Source organism: Rhopalosiphum maidis, chromosome 2, assembly GCF_003676215.2.
Source record: "Rhopalosiphum maidis isolate BTI-1 chromosome 2, ASM367621v3, whole genome shotgun sequence".
Taxonomy (NCBI): Eukaryota; Metazoa; Arthropoda; class Insecta; order Hemiptera; family Aphididae; genus Rhopalosiphum; species Rhopalosiphum maidis.
This window is the reverse complement of record NC_040878.1, coordinates 5,918,441-5,941,091: the sequence shown is the minus strand read 5'-3', so window position 1 is coordinate 5,941,091 and position 22,651 is coordinate 5,918,441. Positions and strand designations below refer to the sequence as shown.

The 22,651-nt window shown below is 28.9% G+C and overlaps 2 protein-coding genes across 7 annotated transcripts in view; one reads left to right on the top strand and one right to left on the bottom strand.

The window, feature by feature from the left end:
- Nucleotides 1–14: 14 nt before the first annotated feature.
- Nucleotides 15–12,081, bottom strand: LOC113552832 (tubulin-specific chaperone E). 4 transcript variants are annotated; one of them, XM_026955791.1, is made up of 12 exons: nucleotides 11,827–12,081; nucleotides 11,296–11,399; nucleotides 2,602–2,809; nucleotides 2,333–2,542; nucleotides 2,077–2,265; nucleotides 1,862–2,012; nucleotides 1,666–1,790; nucleotides 1,487–1,595; nucleotides 1,286–1,417; nucleotides 1,067–1,223; nucleotides 791–1,008; nucleotides 76–168 (listed from the first exon to the last, which is right to left on the bottom strand). In XM_026955791.1, the coding sequence occupies exons 3-12, from the start codon at nucleotides 2,796–2,798 to the stop codon at nucleotides 76–78; spliced, it is 1,581 nt and encodes a 526-aa protein (XP_026811592.1). In that variant the 5' UTR covers nucleotides 2,799–2,809; nucleotides 11,296–11,399; nucleotides 11,827–12,081. The 4 variants fall into 4 exon arrangements, with proteins under 4 accessions (XP_026811589.1, XP_026811592.1, XP_026811591.1 ...); XM_026955790.1 differs by lacking the exon at nucleotides 11,296–11,399 and having other exon boundaries at nucleotides 11,827–12,080; XM_026955789.1 differs by lacking the exons at nucleotides 11,296–11,399; nucleotides 11,827–12,081 and adding an exon at nucleotides 2,908–3,356.
- The window catches only part of LOC113552830 (WD repeat-containing protein 47), a 52,837-nt gene continuing 33,874 nt past the window's right edge, over nucleotides 3,689–22,651 (top strand). The window contains exons 1-3 of one of the 3 annotated variants that reach the window (XM_026955782.1): nucleotides 3,689–4,004; nucleotides 7,672–9,156; nucleotides 9,233–9,380. In XM_026955782.1, the coding sequence (XP_026811583.1) occupies nucleotides 7,691–9,156; nucleotides 9,233–9,380 (1,614 nt within the window). In that variant the 5' untranslated portion in view covers nucleotides 3,689–4,004; nucleotides 7,672–7,690. Of the gene's footprint in view, nucleotides 4,005–7,671; nucleotides 9,157–9,232; nucleotides 9,381–12,204; nucleotides 13,117–17,706; nucleotides 17,983–22,651 lie in introns of those variants that run through there. The other 2 variants (XM_026955783.1, XM_026955785.1) reach the window with 2 other exon arrangements.

The following is a 22,651-nucleotide window of genomic DNA, read 5'->3' as shown; positions in this document are numbered from 1 at the left end:
ACAAAAAGAAATAAAAAGTTAAAAAAAATACTATTAATAAAATAACAATTAAAAATTAAGGTTGCATTACTATTTTTACCATTTAATTAGCACTGTGTTTCCATCTTCAACAGAATAATAGTCTAATGATTGATTCATGTTTTCCATGGAATATTCAATATCTGGTTTCTAAAAAATAAGTAATATATTTAGATTTTGTCATTTATAATAATATATTATTTTTACTAGTATTACTATTATTATTACTACTATTGTAAACTCTACTCCATCACAAGTTTAGGCTTAAAGGAGTAGATGTATTTATTTATACAATTATTGAAAAATTTCTAAATAAAAAAAAAAATATATTTATAAATTGGTTGAGAAGAACATTTTATTAAATCTAAATCAGTGTTACAAACAAGAATAATACCAAAAAATTATTGATGTAATACATAATATTAAATGTGTACTTACTAGCCATTATATTTTATATTCATAGTAAATTATATAATATATAAAATATAAAGCAGTGAACAATAAAACAACATAGGACGTGTGTAGCAAAGATGAGAATGTGAAGTTGGATGGAGTGACTAGGGAATATAGTATAATAAATTAATTAAATAGGGGTAGTCTACATTACCCTAGAAACAACACCAATTATAGACAAACGAGGGGGGAAAGGATAGGTTTAAATGGTTCGGTGTAGTTTTCAGGAGAAGTAGCTTGAAGAAATAGAAAATTATATAAAAATACATTAAAATAGTAGTAGATACATTGTTTTTATTTTACTACAACTTAAATTTACCTCTTTTGTTAAATATGAAAATTCAAGTTGTTTGTTGCCTAGACCAAATAAACGTTTTCCAAGTTCTTTAAGACGATTAAGTGTCATAGTAATTGGAAGTGTTTTTATTATTACATCCTTTTCTGTATTTGATTCTTTGCAAAAGTTCACAATTCTAATTTTTATTGTTCTTATTTTGTTTGACGTGTTTAATTCTTCGGAGTAATCAGAACCATATTCTAAATTTGCATAATATAAATATTTTTATATGAAATAAAATAATAACTGATTATTTACTAGCAATGAGTTCCATGTATCTCGGGTGTTTAGTCAAGAATTCAGCTCTTTCTTCTGCACTCTTTAATTGTCTATGCCAAATCATGTCCAAATCTTTTAAGAAATCTCTTTCATTAGTTTGTCGCTCTTTAAGAGTTATCATAGTTCCATTTAGCGCCTAAATTAATCATTAATTTAAATTTATAGTTTAGTTCAATAAAGTTGTGTACATTTATTTACCGTTAAATTAGCAATTCTTGCTATTATTTGTAAAGTGTAATTGCTAACACTCATTCCCTTAAGCACAGGATTATTTTGAATTCTTAAAGAACGTAATGCTGGTAGTTTATTAAGCTCACATAATGATTCAAACTTGAATAAAAAAAAAATAATAATAATAATACATTTAAGATATGTTTAAAACAAACAAATTTGTCTTACATATAATAACTCATTGTCACTGATCATCAGAAATTTAAGTGAGGGAAACGACGATGGTACAATTTGAATTTCTTTTAATCCATTTCGATTGACATTTAAAGATTCTAATCTGATAATTTAAAACAGTAAAATATTTTATTTCATTATTTTAATAATTATTGATAGGTATTAGTTATTACTTTGGTAAAAAACGCAATTTATTGATTTCTTGCCATGATAAATTATTATTTTCCAGATTCAAGTACAAAATATTTTCCATGAACATCGAAGGTCTCTCAAGTCTATCTATGTTATTATCTGGGACCTAAAAATGTTTAAAATGAAAGTTATATATTTATAATACAATTTAATTTCTAGTTTATTCTGCATGCATACCTCTAATACTTCAAGTACTGGAAATGCTTCAGATAAAGACATGATTTCATGCCAGCTGTAATAGAGCTTACCTAAAATAATGTTCTTCAAGCATTTAAAACATTCTTTGAATTGTGGAATTGGTTCTTGTGGTAGATCTATTGTGTTAAAGCTAAAAATATGTTATGTTAGGATGGATTGTAAAATGAAGTTAACATAATAAATTAACCAATTACCTTAAATCTAAAGAGGTTAAATGTTTTAACTGCCCTGTTATTTTTGATACTGTTTCCCAATCGGTAAAACAATTATCACAAAGTTCTAAATTCTCAATATTTGGACAGCAATTTTGTATTTCTTCTGGTTTACCAGCATCCGTTATACCATGATGACTTAGACTTACATGAGTTAACTTATCAAAACATCTAAACAGTAAAATATTTTACATGAGTAATGAGATGATTAACTAATAAGTAAAAATATAAGACTTACGCTTGCTTTTTCTTAATTTTTTGCATTCCAACTAGATCAAAAGATGCCAATTTACTCATTTTAGACTGTTTCATAAATTGAATTATATCTTGATGAACACTATTATCAAAATCTTGGCCGTATTTACTTTGAAAAGCAGTTATAAAACTGATGCTGTTAGGTATCACTTTTTCTAAACGTACAAACGATGCTCCATTAGGATTGGGCATCCTAAAATTGACACATTTAAGCTAATTGATTTAAGACTACATCTAGTTTTATATACTTACATAGTCTTAAAATATCTGATACCGTTATGGATCCCATCATGTTTACCTCTGTTTGGATCATCCCATTCGATACCCACCCATATATCTTCTGTTCCAGGGATTGGACCGACATATCGAGCAAACCCAGTAAATGCGCCAACACTCACTTTTCGGCCAACTCTCACTGAATCGTGGATATTGCTTTCTACAGCAGCCATAATTTAATAATCTGTAATATGAATTGAGGTCAAGAAAAGTTTTGTTTAGTATTAAGAAAAGCAAACTCTACAGAGTTCGGATTAATATTAAAATATTATCATTAATTACCTATTATTATTCTTTAACACTGGACGTTTAATACAAAACGACTAATGGAGTTCAATTTTAAAACAATTAATAATCGATAAGAAATAAATTGTATCCATAAATAAGTACAAACTTCTCCTACGCTACCTACGCCCTATCGCCTATATTAAATACAGACTTAAACTTAGGAGATTTTTGGAACTTAGAAGTTTCAAAGTTTTTGAACAAAAATAAATCGTTAAATGGAATCATTGGAATCCGTTTCATGAGCCACCATTCGATGATTCGTGAGACACCAGTCACACGCACATAGATTTCCTGATAACCATAAGTCCATAACCATCTGCAGAACGGTGTGATATGATCAAAAAAATAAAATGGTATGATCATAACTTTTTTACAGTCAGAACTTTAGGTAGGGGCATGACGTAATGGCACATCGGCACTGACGGTATAATCAAAGTCGAAAAAATTTTAAAGCAGAAATTTAGAAATATATTCATAAATGTATATTATTCAGTTCTGTAGTCACCGTTTTTGGTCCATTCTTTGATTTAAATATATATATATATAATAATCTGTCTGATGGACTGACGAGGTTATTGATAACGTGCGCACACACGAACCGAAACAGAACTCCTATGAGAATACCATGTCACTTGAATCTTGCAGATAACGACGATAACTTACTTGTCTGAAGTCGTTTTGTATTTATTCTAAATTTTTACCCAAGTCCAAGTCAATATTTTTTATCGCTATCGAATATTGTCTAGGGGCGGCTGATTCTTCTCGATAGTTGTGTTATCACATTCTGATCGTGATAACTGGTAATAATGTTATTTGTTGATGTTAAGTTTATATTATTTTTTTTCTACAATCAAATGAGTAGGCGTTCCAATAACATTTCTCAATAACGATTTCGGATTTTTGAATTGGTCGGTATTTCAAGATCGTCAATACCCACAGCCACGGTTTGGGAACGTCCGTCGTGTTTACAAAGCCCTGAGTTTTGTCGATCGATTTGTCTCAAAGATAATAAATAATTATGGCAGTTTGTTGACCTCTAGTCTGGCATTACCTACACATAGACTGCTCGTCGAAAATAATTATTATTAACGGTACGTTGTTAATTTGTAGTCAATCTGTAGTATAGTTTTCGTGAGAATAATGAATACGCATGTGTGGGTAAACTGTAAAGTGTAATGTATTATTGTGCTATCCAACTAGGTAGCTAAATAATACATTATAAAATTGGAAAATGGTATCTAATAATACAACTAGGCATTGAGTATTAATCATTTTGATTGATATTTCCCTCAAAAAAATTAACATTGTATTTACACAGCCAAACAGAATACAAGAACAATGTTAATATTTGATTTATTGAGTAAACACTGAGTTATTAACTACTTTAATTTTACCTCACCAGCTTTTTATATTCCATGGATTTAGGCATCTATTTACTCATTTATTGTGTAAATAGATAGTAAAAACCAATATTTTTCTACCTAATACCTATTTATTGTTGTAATATTTTGTTTCTATTTTAGCGTTGAAATGAAGAAAAAAAAGTTGGTTAGGAATAATTAATGTAATACCTACTAAGTTGTTTAAATATTTTGTACACTCTATTTATCGGTTAGGTAAGGTTATACTTTTCAAAATTATTTGAAGCTAAAAAATTAATGAAATTATGTTATAAAACAATTTATTGTATTTAATACTACTTATAGATGTTTTTCTCTAATGCTTAAATTATTTAAATATCAAATTGTATTTGTTTAATGTAATGCTGTTATATTACATTTTAGTTAAGCAAGTATTAGTATATTGTAGGTAACAAACAAAATGACTACCAAGTTAATTAGGTAATGGGCAGTACTTATTGAAATTAATATAAACTAATATATTATTAAGTATTGATATATTAATTTTTTATAATACCTATAAATACAGTTAATTTTGTAGATTTTTGTCATTGAAAATCCTGAAACATTGTTTATAAATGATGAAATAGTAAGAATATTAATTTTATTAACGTAACTAATTGAATAGTGTTTTGTTTTAAAATTCACTGTAGGAGTATCTACACAATAAAAGTATTTAAACCACAATTGATTATTTACCAGTTAATGATTTAATGAAAGCATGGTTTTTAAAAAATTTGTAATTTTATATATTGTTTCAAACTTTTAAGTAATTGGTAATAATAATAGTAATTATTATACTATTTATACTTTATTTATAATGTATCTATTTAATTGTTTATATTTATCTACCTCATAACTTTATTCTAATCAATGTAATTAAATTAAAAAAAATAGTTATAAAATAGTTTTTAGTTCTCAATGGTAAAACAATTATTAAATTAAATTTAAACAATGACTGATATTTTAATGAAATATTTGTTTTGTCTAGATATTTAAAAAAAAATAGGGAAGTCACACCAATTAAATGTAGTTGTTAATTTATGGAATTTGATAAAAATGATCTGTTAAATGTGTTTTTGAAAATAAACCAACTTAAAATTTAAATATCAAATAATTACCTACCTATATTTGAGTAGGCAGTCGTTAGGAATTAGAATGAAAGGTAGGGAAAGTATGTGTAAAAAAGACAGGTCATAAAGTGACAACCTATTAAATATGATGCTCATGAAAATTTATTACATGACCTTCGTTTAATATGAATAAAGCAATAGGTACATCATTAGGTCCATTAGATTTAGAGCCACTTAAAGAAATTATCAGAAATTATGTTACTTTTAATAACAATTATTAAAAAAGGTTTGTAAAAAGTTTATTGGATTTTAATAAACCAATTGTTGTATTTATATGTATATTATAACTTCATGGGTTTCATTTTGATATTTGATTGACCTCTTTTAGTATCAAGGAACAAATAAATAATTTGTATAATGTTTTTCTTGATAAATTTCATTTGTTTGAATTTAAATTAATTATAGGTATAATTGAACTAAAGAAAAATTTGTAAAATGATTTGTGTATATTGTAAGACTGATATTTTACTTCCTTTGTTTTAAAACTTACTGTTTTTATTTTCTATTAAAGCTCAAAGTGCAATTAAACACATGTTATTTGTTTTATTAAGTTGAATGCGATCTTATACAAATTACTATTACAGTAATATTTATCTGCTATATATTTATGAAGTAACTAAAAGGCGATGGTCTTCAATACATTAATAATTTATTTAAGAACTAATCTATTATAAGTAGGTTATAATTTATAAGCAATGTAGTTTGCCTACAGGCTATATTTTTCTGGTGTTGCATATACAATTATTTAGACATATATATAATTATTAATATTGAAGTTCCAGTATTATATAGGGTGTTTTAAAGTTTTGATTGCCAACTCTCTAAATCAGCTATAAACAAACTAGTTTGATTTTTATAACCAAAAATATCATTTTTATAATAATTCATAATTAGGAAGTTATTTATTGATGTAGATATAATATAATACATTAAACATATTAAACATTTATATTTATTTAAATTATTATAATTTAAAAAAGATGAATGTTTATGTAAACTGAAAATAATATATTTAAGATATAATATGTATAACTTACTAACAACAAGTAAAATAACTAAAAAATAACATATAAAATTCAAACCATAGGCATTTGATATTTAATTACATTTCTGGTTTTAATATATTACTTCACTTTTATATATGTGTTGTATCGCTTAGTGTACATCCTGTACATAAGTTGTTTATAAATTAAGCATAAAATAGGAACTGGAATATATTTTTTTTTAACAACACTTATTTTAAAGAAATTAGTTTAGTTTCAGTTTCAGACGACAACTGACCACAATAAATTACAATATTTTCTTTTCGTTGATAATTTAAAAGTTATTTTATGTATTGGTAATGGTAACAGTTGTATTAAATGTAAATAATTTCAACAGACATTTAAAAAATATGCATAGAAAATTTATTTCAAGGTTTGTAAATGTATATATATATATATATGTATTTAGATTATATCTACAATCATGTTATACTTTCGAAATTAGATATTAAATTGTATATAAATGTATTATAAGGGTCTATACACATTTTAATTTGCTTAAGAGCATTTTATTTTATTTACCTACTTACTACAAGTTTACTACATTATTTATAACATGTATACAGATACAAATACTGCAGTAACAATCCATTATTCTCTAGAGAAACATTGTCATGTGTCTTTTTGAATTACTCTACAATATAACTTTCATGATACAACCCTCTATTTAATATTTTTCAATGTCCAAAAGTTTCGAGATAAACAAAACTACTAAAACGAACTTGCGCACTGTTCTTTTTTTCTTTTTCTCTAGTTTATTTTAAGAATATTCTACCCAGTATCTTGTAATCTTTCTATGTTTAAAGTTTGTGTTGTTAATGATGCATTTAAATTATAAATATGTATAGTAATATTGTATCTAGTTTATGAATCAATTAAATGTTTTAAAGTTACATAGGTTTGTAAATTGTTTTATGTTGATGTTTGAGTTATTTTTATTATTAATAATTATTCATTTGAACTACCTATATGCGTCTTTATGAAACATGTCAATTATAGCAAGGGTATATTTGTTGGCGTACTAAAATAAACCAACAGGAAAGGAGTGTCTACGAGAGCACTCCTTTACTATTTTTGTATAAATGTCTGGCAGTGTTGTTTGTTTCCTTACCTTAACCTGTTCTCTCTTAGTAAATTAAATTTATATATTGTTGTTAAATAAAAATGTTTTATTATTTCTAGATTGCGTATATGTTACGTGATGCCAACTGCAAAGATTTCTGTTCGGGAAGAAGATATTATTAGATTAACTTTGGAGTTTTTGCATAATCGAGAACTTCATATATCTCAATTAAGCGTAGAACGTGAAACGGGTGTTATAAATGGAAGTTATTCAGATGATGCTTTGTTTCTTCGTCAACTTATTTTGGATGGTCAATGGGATGACGTACTTGAGTTCATTCAACCATTGGAAGCTATACCAACTTTTCCTACTAATAAATTCAGGTACTGTATCCTTAGACATAAATATGCCGAACTAATATGTATGAAATCAGAAGCAACTGTGGTTGGAAGTGTAGACACTGCAGTAGAAGAAGTAGTTAAAGTTCTAAACGAGTTAGAAAAAGTATGTCCTACTAAAGAGGAATATTCTAATCTATGTTTAATGTTAACATTACCAAGACTATCCGATAATTTAGGGTATAAAGATTGGAACCCTAGCACAGCGAGAGTACAATGCTTTCAACAAGTTTATCCTCTTGTAATGAAATTTTTACCGTGTGACAAAAAACCTGTTATGCCAGATGCAATAAATGACCGACTAATTCAGTTAATTATTAAAGGAATGCTTTATGAATCGTGTTGTAATTTTTGTAAATCAAAAGCAGTTGGAAGTACACAGCCTTTTGGACCTAACGTTTTAAATTTTTCACATATATTTAATGGATCGGAAGGTTATCAAGATACAGATCTTAGTTTGATGTCATGGCTTCAAAGCATTCCAGCTGAAACTTTTATTGTGCCTTTTGAACAAAAAACTTTAAATGTTGAACTTGAACAGTTAGAAAGACCGTCTTTGGAAACATCATGGACGGAACACATGCTTGTCACTCCTATAAAACCAAAACAATTTCCACATTCTGCAATGCCATTTACTAGACCACGATCAGCTGCCGATATTATGTCACGTTCTTTGTTGCCAAACCTTGACCATACTTCTTCGTCATCTCTTATATCATCCATCGGAGTACCTAACACACCGTCAAATCTGGTAAAATCATCTTTTGCTAGTTTTCATTTAACAGGACTGAAAAGTAATACACCGATGACTAGTTCAGTAGATAAATTATTTGAAAGTGAAGTTTTCGTGAATAGTATAAACGGAGAGTTACCATCTATTACTGAAGTTGTGACACCTGTAAAAGAAAATAAAAAAATTTTTTCGGAATTATCGTCTCCGGAACCTGGAAGATCGTCAAATTCTACAACAACGTCAAATACGACCAGATCATCTAGAAGAGATTCACTTACTGATAGATATCAATCATTGTCTATTAATCAATCTAGTACTAGTTTTGATATGCAGAATAGTCAGTGTGATTTGCTTAAAGAGTATCAACGGCAAAAACAAAGGTATCATGATGCTTTACAAGATCAAGAGCGAGAAAGACTTGAGCTTATAGAGCAATTGCGTAGCACAGAATCTAAACTTCAAGAAGAAAATGGGTATGGTATATTATATATATACGTATAATGATTATTATAATATTCAATTTATAAACATTTCCATTAATATTTTTAGCGAATTATCAAGTAAAATTATTCCGTCTGAAACGGCAACATTTTCAAAAAATAACGCAGCCAAACCTCCAATCCCTACAAAAATAAATGTAATAAATGGCAGTAAAGGAGAATGGTCTCCTGAAACTGATCATTTGAAGGAAATTCAGGTAAGAATTAACTATAATATATGTTATATATTTTTAATGGTAGATAGACAACTTATTAATTGTATGTTATCATTTTTTTATAAATTTTCAAGACTGAAAAATATAAATATTATAAATATTAAATTGCGTAGATATTGGGTATTAAATATTATTTAGCAGCATGCCATATAATATTAAGTTATTTAATTGATTTTCTAATTTTATTCAAAACTCAATTTTAACAGTTATGCAATGTTAATAAGATAAACAAATAAGGTAAATCAAGGAGCGCAACAAATGTTGACTACACTAATACATTCTTAGAAGTGTAGATGTATATTTTCAAAATTATTCGTACGTTATTGGTTTATGGAGTTTGGAGTAAGGACATCGTCTGTTTATGGAACGTTACAAAATAATACATTTTTTTTTTTGATTAATTAATTTTTACCGACGAATCTATTAGAAAAAAAAATCCGCGTTCCAACAGGGATTAATTAAATTATGCGATTTATGTTTTGCTAACTCGCTTATAATTACGAAAACAAAAATTTAATTTGCACTAGCTTGGTCGAATTACCTATGTATGGCTTAAAATTTTTCTTTTTTAAACTTTTTAAAAACATAGCTATCTTATGGCTATCTTTATTATTTGAAATATAAATTGCATAAACATGTATATTTTGGGATATACAGTATATTATACAATTCACACATATTTGTACGTTTGATATAAAGTTTAGTTATGATTAATACATTAAGATCACTAACATTAAAATTATTTGGATCTTTAAAAAATGTTGTTCTCGTGCCATCATTTTTTTAAAATTACAAATATAACATAAAAAGTACTAAGTGTATAACTAATTTTGTTAATAATAAAATAGATACTAAATGTTATGATATAGCTCTATAGGTGGTAAATAGGCGTATGCACTCAAGGCTAATATATATTATGTATTAGTGTTTTGTTTGCTCTTGATAACTTTTTGTTGGGCGAGGTCTACCCACAGGTTAAGGTGTTAAGGTGAGCCTTGTCTACTAGTGCAAAATATTGTATTGTGTGAAAAAAATAGTTGATAATTATCTAAAAAATAATATAGATGTAAAAAAAGTAATAATTTACTGAGAAGTATTAATAAATTTTTTAAAACCAACTTATAATTAATAACTATATTTACAAATTATTCTAATCACTTATAACTACATGATTCACATCTCGTGGATTTACGTTTTGTATTTGATTCAAACTCAATTATCATATTTTAATTATTATTTGCCAATTGTTATGAAACTAATAAAAGCTATAAAAATGTTATAATACTGATATTACTTTACTAAACTAATACTATTATTATTTATTATTACAGAATAAAGAATATATTAATAAAATTGTGTTTTACCTACACATTTCAAAAATAAAAAAATATAGTAATGACTTATTACACATTATATGACATATGTACCATTAAACATTTTATTAAAATATCTTGTAACTGTACAGTAAATTATTGTACAGTTTGTTCCATTTGTTTATAAACGTTTATCGTTAAATAATATTTTTAATATTCGTAACGGTTTTTGTTAATTTTATTAAAATATTTTCTCGGACGAAAAAAGACGGATGGAATTTAGCGAAAGTGCCGTATACGGACTCTTTTATTATTGGAGTGTTCTCGAGATGGGCGCGGGTGGTGCGTTAGCACGTTAGGCACGTTCGCAAAATGTGTCGTTAACGACGCATTCCTCGCTGGGGGCGCCGGCTTTGGATGATGCTGCGCAGCCATACAAATTCGAACTTGTAGGCGTGTGCTTAAATTTCATCATCATCTTTACGCCGCGTCGAATCGTATAGACTAATATAATACTTATAACTAATTACAAGATACTATCTAGTATTCTAGCATCTACGCATTCAACTATTATTCACTATTACCTGTAGGGGGTGTGCAGCCTGCAGCAGAGCGTAAAGTCAGCTAGGTCTCTTAGTTTTGCCTATGACCTAAAAGGCGTCGTTACATTACTGTTTCCGCCCAGAATCTGTATGATAATAATAATAACAATAATAACAACATAACAACTATAGCAAGCGTCCTATCATTATTTGGTACACGGAATAACGTCGTTACTATAACACACATAACAGTGGTGTGCTGAAGAGGACCCGTCTACCCGAAATACAAAATAAAATTGTTAGGTATACAGTTTGTCAAATCTGTTTTGTATTTTTAACATTTATCACTCACACACACACACACACACACTCTCAAACACACATCCATTCCATTTATGTAAGACTTGAGGCAATTGTCCCCCTCCTCGCCCAAACCAACCCGCTCTTTTTCAGCACGCCGCTAACACTCGACGTCCATAAATAACGATGATAATAATAATACTAATATTAGTAATAACAACGACAATATAATAATAATAATAATAATAATAATAATAATAATAATGTATATACGTGCGAATTGGCTGGTTCGGACTTTGCAGTGCCGCCGACGACGACGACGACGACAACGGCCAAGACGTCGCGCATTCTTCTTCGGTCGTAGCGGTGCCGCGCGACAATATATTTTTATTGTATTATTAAATACGCAGTTGACGATTTCGCCACAGCTCCGCCGTAGGTGCGCGCGAACAACAATACATGTAATATCTGTTGGTCGGACGTCTCGCGGTGATGTGCGTCACGACGACAATATACGCGGCGGCGGCGGCGGGCGCGCGTGTTCGTCGGGCAAACGCGCGCGCGGGCAACCGAGCCCAATATGGTCGTCGTTTGGTGGGGCCACCGCACTCTGCGGCCGACTGCGTTTTTATAATATTACCTATTGCAGCCCGTGTTCGGGAGGCCGAGCGGACCTTCAATAGTGTTCGCGTAACCGGTACGCGCGCACGCGTCTGGGTGTCGTCTGTGTTGTTCATCGTCGTCTGTGTTCGCGTACGCACACGGTCGGCTGTCGCTGCCACTGCACGCGTTACATAATAACAATACATCGGGCGCGCTGTTCCGCGCAACACGTATATTTGATCGTATATCGCGTTATCGCCGCGCTCGCAAATGACGGCCACCGCGGCTGCGCTCAAGAGGCTCGAGGCGCTGTTCGACGACGTAAAACTCGGGGACGGCGGCGCCGGCGACGAGCCGCCCAAGACCAAAAGGTCGTCCGTGGAAAAGGTGCATTTCGCCGTGACGGCCGACTGCGACGTGCACGGCGTCGGGGGCAACGCCCGCCGAAAGTCCGAACACCTGCACCACCACCATCACCACCGCGGCAGCGTGGTGTCTGGCACCGCGGCCGCGGTGGCCGCAGTGCCGCGGCGCGATTCCGTGCCCGCTTCCATACCGGCGGCCAGCATGCGGCGCCGCGATTCCATCGTGCTGGGCTCGCCGGGCCGCGACACCCTGTGCCACCATCCGTCCTCGTTCCCGTCGTCGTTGCGCCGCGACTCGCTGGCTTCGTCCACGTCGTCGCTGCGTCGCGATTCCGTCAACTCGGCGCGTCGCGATTCGCTGTCGTCGCCGCCGCACTCCTCGCCGCTGTCCGCCGCCGTTTCCGGCGTGGTGTTGCGCCGCGACTCGACGGGCGCCGGCCGGAAGGACTCCTTGACGGCGGTGCCGGCCTGGCGTCGTTACTCCACCGACTCGTTGGACTCGGTGCGCCGGAACTCGTGGGACCCGACCGGCCGCAGGGGCTCGTCCGGTTCGTCGGCCGGCTGCGAGGATCCCATTTGGGAGGAGACCACCAGGGTAAGTCTGGTACGGCAGGCCTGTACTATATATATATATATATATATATCATACACGATTTATATACGCGCGATGTATGCTGTGTATACGTTTGCGCAGTAATGCGTGTACCAATAATATTACCAGTGCAGGGCGACTTACGAGTTGTTGTTGTTGTTATTATTATTGTTATTATTATTTATTTCCTACGGATCCATCACTTGGACACGTTGGGTAGCATGGTTGTATCATGAAATGATTCTCTATTGCAAGGCGGGAAACTATTAGCATACATTTTTAATGAAATTCTCAAATCATATCAACAAGCGTTTCAAAATGTGAATTCAATTGTGATTTTTTTATTTAAATTTTTACGTTTACTTACACATTTCAACATCGTGATTTGACATTTATTCAAAACTGGTAAATGTACGAGTATGTACCTGCGTTGCATAATAGGTATCTTAATATTATTTATGTTGTCGTTTTATATTTTAATCAATAACAGAACCCAAAGTCCAGGTGTATTGTACCTTAATTTGTTTAAAATTTGAACACACAATCTATTAACATTACTTTTTGATAATATAAGAGTATGTGAAAAAGAGATTAATACGCGTACAAAGGCTCGAAAGATTCTTATTATAGAACCCGCATTAAGTGGTGTATTGAGTAACACTCAGAAAACGAGAGTAGATAATGTATATTTACTAAATTTTACATTTCAATAAATCTTAAAATCATTGTAAACACAAAAAAAATTGTTAAAACAATGAATTTAATAAGTATAATAAAACATTTCAATGAAAACGCCATCCATTTTTTTATTATGTTTTTTGATATTTTTAAGACTTCGACTGCTCAATCGTAACTGTTTTTAAAACATTGCCGTTTTATGGTTGTTTTATTTTCAAATATTCCATATCCTATCATAATAACTACCATAACCCATCGGCCATCGTATATATTTGTGATTGTTTTATCAGCGACATGGATATCCATATTCGAAGACCGGCCACTGCGATGTACTCATCCGTGTGTCTTGTATTATGTTTACCTATTTATTATATACAAATCTGTATAGTGTATAGATATGGTCGTATGGATGTATTGGTCAAAAAATCTGGTCGTTCGCATTGTACGTGACTCGATACGTGACCGTATTATAATGTTAAGTCACGCGTCTCTGTAAAGTGAGGAAAGTTGATGATAATATTAAAAATTCAATATAATATCGTTAATATAGTCGAGTTATAAGTACAATGGCTGGAAATGGTCATATATTAAGAAAAACTATAGATTTATGATGGTTGCTATCACCATTGATATATATATATATGTATATTATAATAAATATAGAAATATAAAGTATACGTAAGGGTCCTGTAGATCCTTGAGAACTGTGGACAATGAGAGTATGAGATTCTGTGATGGTCAGTAGGCACGGTGACTGCAACGTTTGTTACTTTGATTATTTATTTCATTATTATTACTATTATTATTATTATTATTATTATTATGTTATTATTATTATTTTATTGTTCGTTTATTGTGACGCCTTATAATCACCGAAAAGATGTTGTTGACAACACCAATTATTTACGTGCGTGTTTGTGCCTCTGGATACTACAGTTGAAAATAATTTTTGGGTCATTGGCTTTGTATATATTATATAATATATATATAATTTTGGATAATATGTCTTCTTATAGCCTCGAGCAGTTGAGCCTATGCGTTATTGTTATTTTCAATCTTTTAATATCGATAGAGCTATAAAAGACGTATGATCTATACACTTTACAAATATTGCCCGCGGTGATATATTTTTGGTGTATGTTAAATGTTAATACGTAGATTTTTATCTTAAATGATAAAAATGATAATATTCGGTTTATTGTTTAAATATCATATGTACTTATTGCACTTACTACTTATATATCATGTACAACAGTATTTTATATAGTTTTGTGGTAATAGGAGGTAGTTAATTTATAAAACTGTATATTAAATAATTATTTATTTATTTTATTTTAATTACCTTTACTTTAAAATATTAGATTTTGGCTAGGTTACACATTATTGGTTACAAAACGTTGAACAACGAGAGTTTTATTGTTGTTCAATATGTTTTTAAAATCTTAACTACGTAATAATTAGAAATAATTACTTAGTAAATAATTATATCTATTAAACTATACATTTATGTAATATAAAACATATTGTATTCGATTCTTTGTCATTATCTATACATTATGATTGTATGAATTCGGACGAACGTTTGGTAATAGTGAATACTATTTAATAATAATAATAATTTATTAGTCCCTATCTATAGCAGTATAACTTTGATTTTAATTTAATTTATTTTTCATTTTAACTCAAAAATTATAATTATAAAATAATTTAAAGTAATGTTCAAACTTTATTTGAAATTGTCTTACATGCATATCTATGTTAAGTAGATTTAACTAAAACTTTTAAGATCAGTTTATAGATCACGTTTTATATTATAAATATATGAGGTATTATCCAGGTTATATGAATAACTGCATAGTTTTTTTTTTATATTAGTTTTATTTTCTCTACAAAATACTTATTAAATCATTCTGGTTAATGGGTAGTGATAATGTGGGTAGTTTGCTTAGGTAGATCAAACTTATACATCAGTTTTAATTTAAAATGTTAAAAACTAATGGTTATTCGTAAAATAAAATATAATTTGTTTAATGCACGTCAAAATAAAAATAAACTGTTTATAATCCTTTCATATTTTTAAAATAATTAAAAATAATAACAAGTGTATCATTATTTTTTCTTCCCACGTTAAATAGACAATAGTCCTACGTTATACATTTTTGTATTCTGACCCGGTTTTTTTTTTATTGCGTTTACATATTATGCGGTTTTTACCAATTTCGTTCAAGTTTATTATTATACTTGATAATATTTATAGTCACGATAATATGCGTATTTCTGACATAAAAAAATAATAAGTCTTAAGACTTAATCGTTTGTTTTGATTTTGCTTGCATGATTATGATCATGACTAATAATTAATTATGATAGGTAACAATATTTAATAATATTTTTAATGTGCAAGATGAACTTATCTCCGTAAATGTACATTATTTTTGGTGACATTGGTATCCGCATAGGATTTTCGTCACTATCAAGGTTTATTCAAGGTCTATGCCATACCAGAAGATGCGTGGTATGTAGGCGATTGTATACCATGTCCTTACAACTAGCCCACATGACTTCCACACCTATCTGTGCACATATTATATTAGGTATTTGTCGTATAGGCATATAGCCGTCAATCTATAACTAGTTAGCGTTGGTCAAGGATTACATTACGGAAACGTTGTGGAAATTGAAATGTTTACACTATAGACTATAGTTAATAACTAGCTACATACTTATACTTGTATCAATCCATAAAATATTGAAATATTTTTCTCGACGTTCAATGGTAAATCTCCTATTTAGGAGCAAATATATTATCTAGTAATTATTCATTACTATTATTGTCCATGTTTATTATTACCTATCACGATTTAAAAAAATACTGATTTTATTTTATTGAGGCCCACTGACGTGTTATAATATGCCAATGTATAGGAATACGAATAAACCACTACAAAGGAATGTTCTGTTTAATCTTATTTTTTTTTAAACATATATGTATGTTCTTGGATCTTTTGTTTTTTAGATTGTGATTCAAACGACCGATGTTCGTAAATACTAACCTGTAACTTATTACAAATGTATTTAGATGGAATAAGTTTTTATAGGCAATGTATGAAATACTATATTTTATTTCGTCTTAACGGAACCGTATACTCGTAGCGGATCTCTTTCATTACAAAAACCGGTTTGTTTTTTCGTGTTGTTTTCGAGAAACAACGGGTCCCCCCGTCCTTCGTATCCCGGTATGACGGTATTCCGTAACCCACGGTGAAATGATTTACATTTCACGCACAGACGTACACGACACTATCACTCCGGTTTGTTAGAAAAATAATAATATTAATGGATAATGAAATCATCATCGAAGATAGAAAGAATCTGGTTTTTTTTAATACTTTTGTCTTCTCTATAATCTTTTAACGATCGTAGTTATAAACGTTTCGAGCTTAAGTTGAGAGACGATCGGGGTCGTAAAAAAACGCCAATTCGTCCAAACTGACTGTCTCTAAGGCACAATCATAACATATATAGTATATACAATATACATATCTATACTCACTACCTAAGATATATCCAATACCCAATGAATGTCTCGCGAACAAGAGAGGACACTGTTTAAATAACGATATTAATATTTTGTATTGCAGCGTATCCCGGACCTAAAGTGTTACTGCTTATATATAGTGCGTACTATAATATACAACTATTACCGTGGTATAGGTCGAACCGCCCCACACTTCGCTTTGCCGACTATGTTCATAACTGCCTCAGTTGTTGTTTTCATCGACGTCGTTGCTACGATGGGAATAGTTCTTCTATCGAATGAAAGTAGAACACTCCGATGATCAGTCGACCTGACCAGAGTTTTTACACCGTAGTTTTCCCTCAGTAAACGCGTGCCGGTTCCGTCCGACGAATCGTCGCATCGTGATAGTATAATATTGTTATGTGTAATGTAGGCACGTACACTGCAGTCAATCCGTCTGTCGTGTCTCAACTTTTTGGAACAATATACTTGAAAACCGTTTTCGAATCAAACGTAGTGTTCCTTGGTGCGACGATGATAATATAGTATAATCATTCCGTTTATCAATTTTAGTTGCGACCATGTTATTTTTCCTTTTTTAATTTGTGTATGAACTAGTCGCCTTAAAATAGTTATTAGCCGCCGTTAACCAAATATAACGTCCAATGCAGGTAATAATTATAAATAATTATTATGCATGTTTTTGAAGCAGTTCTAATACAGCTTTGTGTTGTTTTTCATTAAACCCACCAAAATACATATTGCAATAGTGTATAATATCCGCACACATATGCGTTGGTTTTATTTAAATTGTGTACAACTTGCGCAGGTGTTGTATGTTTACTTATGAGAAAATATTATAATATGTTAATATTTATAAAATATATCCCTATATCTATTATTCTACGTATTATTAGTGTGCGTTTGTATTAGTCAATTTATATTAATATGTATGTATATGTATATTGTATAATTTACATTCAACATGATAATATATATATTTATGGGTCCGTGCGTGGGTGGCAATAAATCTTCATTCGTCAATAAAAATGCGTTATGTAAATTTTTGATAATCGTTTATTTAATACTAGTGTACACTATAACAAAGTATTTTATACGTATAGGTGACGATAGGCAGTACGGAATACTATATTTCATTTTTAAGTATTACTTATTTAATTAACATATAATTTTTCACAATGTTTATTTTCTCAGGTTGCTAAATTACAGTCTTAACATTACAGTACTTGATTATTATTATTATTTTTATCTATCTGTTAAGGCTTCAACAGCGATTATTATTTGTCTAGTCTTAAATTATCTACACAGTTTATAAAAATAAAACAAAATAACATTGATTAAAATTTTTGACTTGAGTTATACAATGGAAAAATAAATATATTTTTTCCGTGTTTTCTTCGTTAAGAGGCCGTCTCACGCGCATGCGTTGTCTCTGTCTTACACACGTACGATATAGTAAATTTTCGTTCACCAGTTTCAATAGTGTGCTTTTAGTTTTAATATTAGAGTGAATTAACCTATTATCAAACTTTAAGGTAAGAATATTATCTGTATTCTGTCGTTGGCTTTTTACGATATTTTATTTTTTAGGTGAGTTATGAGTATGAAATTATTAAATATTTGAAAATACTCATAACTCACCTAAAAATTGTGTAAGACGGTGACAACATGTGCGGGTGAGATGTCGTCTTAAGTGCGTATGTGTACTTGGCGTATTTTAGTAACAATGTGGTTGATTGATTGTAAGATTCCTCGCATGTATTGCATGTAAAGGTGTATAGGGATCGTTTCGTTGGTGATGCTGATAAGGAAAAGGTACATTAGATTTGTGTTTTGACTCAGTTGATTTATATACTTAGTATCTTCTTTTTAAAGTAATAGAAATCTTCCATTCTGTAATGCAGCGGTTCCCAAACTTTTTCTGCGGTGCCTCTTTTTGGATCTAATTTAGTCACGGTGCCCTGCTGTGAAAAACACGAAAGACAGAACAAAAAAAAAAAATACTCATTGATAATCAATTTTATGTAGACCGCGGTGCCCTTAGAAAGTTCTCGTGGTGACTCTAGGGCATCGCGGTGCACAGTTTGGGAACCACTGCTGTAATGTAAGATTTTATATTTCTTAACTTATTCCTTGATCGTTACGTCATAGTGCAGTCTGCAACATCGATTTAAAATAATATTATTGTTATATAATTTTTTTAAATTCTTATCATAAATGTAATTTAAAATATAATTTAATATATTATATTTTATTCAATTTACATTTTTTAGTGTTGATTTTGTTTAGAAATTGTTGGGCAACATGGATTTATAATATTTACATAATATGTATTAAGATTCGCATTAAAAAAAATCTAAAGTTTAAATTTAACAAATAAGTTGTTTTAATATTTTTAATAGGTTTTTTTAAATTACATTATTTTGTTCATTTTTATTATATGTTATAACTTATACCTTATACATACACACTTTAATAATAATATAGGTAGAAACAGATACAAATTAACGTTTTATTTAATTTTATAATTATAACTTTCATAACGCTCCTACTATAAGTATTTAATTATTTACGTTACAATACACATATGTTACCTGATAGTTGTTATCATCATCCATGATTCATGTCTTACAATTACACATTCAATTTAATAGTATGTATAATTCATATTATACCGTTTATTTAATCTAAATTAGTTAAATATACAAAACTTTCATTTTGGTACACAATATTATTTGAGTAATTTATTTAAAAAATAATATTATTTATAAATATTATGATAATGCAGTTATCTAATTATAGAAAGAAAATGTGTAAGAATTATTAAAATAGTATTATGTGAATTTGAAATTTTTTATTCTGACTAATTATTTTTAATATTTTTATATTGTGTATTGCATAAAAATTCATTAATTAAAACATGTTTAATTTTAATTATAAGTGTGTCTTGTGTACTAATTTTAATAAATAAAATAAATGGTCATTATACTGGCCTTTCGATTATTCGCAAATATAAAAGGGGGTTTAATTTTAATATTTAAAATTTTGATTGAAATTATATGGAGTTTTTTAGATTGAAATAACGATGTTATTTATACAATATTATACTATTATTTATTACTTCGTATGAATTGTTATTTATTCATTATTCACATATTCGGTTTTTACTATAGTTTTCTATATGTCTAATAAACTTTTGATTTCGTAAAACAACATTATGTACAAATATTAACATTCATTTGAAAATAGATAATAGTTTTTAAAAGGTTTATTTAAAGTATTTATTTTTGTCCGGGTACTTAATGCGTTTATTATAAATTTTAAATTAATAAATTAATATTATATCTTGTAAATGTTATTGATGTGTTGAATTTATTTTACGTTAAATATCAACGTTGTTTATTGTGAGTGTTACAGTATTAAATACATTTAAATTGTACTTTACACATATTAGGCATTAGCTTTCACTATTTTTATAACTGGCTTGTATAATATATTGCATAGTTTTCAAAGTGCAGGGGCATTTATAATACATTTTTTGTTATTTACTGAATAGTTTATTATAATTCAAGTAATAATGCTACAATAATTTATAACTCACAATAGATAATTTTGCACTATGATACAATAGTTATAGAATTTTTTTCTCCCAATAAGAATACACATAATATGTGTAATAAATAATATTACTGATTCATTAATTAGTCAAAAAGTGAATAAGTATAAAACTGGACTAAAAAATTAACATATTTAAACTTGTATTATACATTTGTCAATGAATAGTTTAATTATTAATGCTATTAATATCTAAAGTATGATTACTATTGTATGTACTTGATATGAGTAAGTGGTTTTAAACTTCTTTCTTTTTTTGTAAATCAGTACAAGGTGAAAAATATCCTAACATGAATCTATTTTATTTTAGAAGACTAAATATTTTTATACAATAAGTTATGTATTTTAAATGGTATAATAAAAACCTATTTATATAAGTATATATTATTGTTGCCCAAACTAACTGGTTTAAGGGGCCAAACATTGTATCATTTTTAATTGACAATTTGTAAGGAGTTCAGTATAGGCAATTCTACTAAATATATTAAGTTGGTATGGAAATATTAAAATATTAATAATTTCAAAATATCTTATGACAAATGCTGTATATCACACTATTTTTAAAACTTTGTTTTTTTTTTCAAATTGGTAACGTAATATTATGGTAAAGTCGTTGTAGTTTAAAAAATCTATCATATTTTTTAAATAATTAACGTTTAATTACAATATTATCTATTAACATAATAAATATGAACAATATAAAAATAAAAAATAAATAATAATATTTGAGATTATGATATTAAATTTTAATAATATTTATTATAATTATTCTTTGAAAATTTATTGTTTTTAAAAGTGTTGTTTATTTATTATACTTTATACTTTAACAAACTTAAACAAAAATATATTCTATTTAATATATTAAATATTTACTTACTTGTAATTTGTATGCAATCATCGCATGCTAATTTAAGTATTATTTAAATTGATTTTTGTTTCCTTTTATTTAATTTGTAAGTACATTGTACATATTATAGTAATACTCATAGAAAGTGTGGAAAATTATAAATTAATTAAAAATTTAAATAATAATTAAAATTATAGTTAGAAATAAATTATAACCAAATACATACGATGTAATGAATTTATTGAATAATGTATATTTAATTTTACTTCATTATGTCTGTTGTTAAATATTTTTAAATAACATACATTTGGTAACTTTAATTATTATTTTATAAAATAGTTTTATTTTTTAGACAAATATATTAATTTAAAACTGCAGTAAAACGAGAATATAAAATGTATGTAACAGTAGTTTTGTACAAAATAGATCTGATTTTTCGTTATGATTTAAAAAGAATTAACTACATATATAATTGTTACATGATTGATTTAATTTAAATAATTTAATACTTGTACGAATATTATAAAGTTTAGAATATATAGGTAGCATAAAGGTGTATATTTACATAATATTATATTATTTTGTGAAAAGTATTAACATTAAATGTATTATTTACTAGTATAAACCAAAATATAATTGAATATATACCAATTAAAAAGTATCAAATATACATATTTACCATATTTTTTTTATAAGTATTCAAAGTTGAAACTTTGTCAAAAAATGCGAAAATTTGCAAATTATGTTATTGTTAAAAATTCATAACATTTTAAATACTCTTAAGTTTTCGATTCAGTTTTTAAGATTAATTATAACATTCCTTAGTATCTATTGTACAATACAATATTGTGTAGATC

Bases quoted from the DNA above. Each gene is read 5' to 3' on its own strand.
- LOC113552832 (XM_026955791.1), bottom strand. From the start codon at position 2,798: ATGGCTGCTGTAGAAAGCAATATCCACGATTCAGTGAGAGTTGGCCGA. The intron at 2,543-2,601 runs GTAAGTATATAA...TGTCAATTTTAG, and splicing joins ATCAGATATTTTAAGACTAT to GATGCCCAATCCTAATGGAG. The intron at 2,266-2,332 runs GTAAGTCTTATA...TTTACTGTTTAG, and splicing joins AAAATTAAGAAAAAGCAAGC to ATGTTTTGATAAGTTAACTC.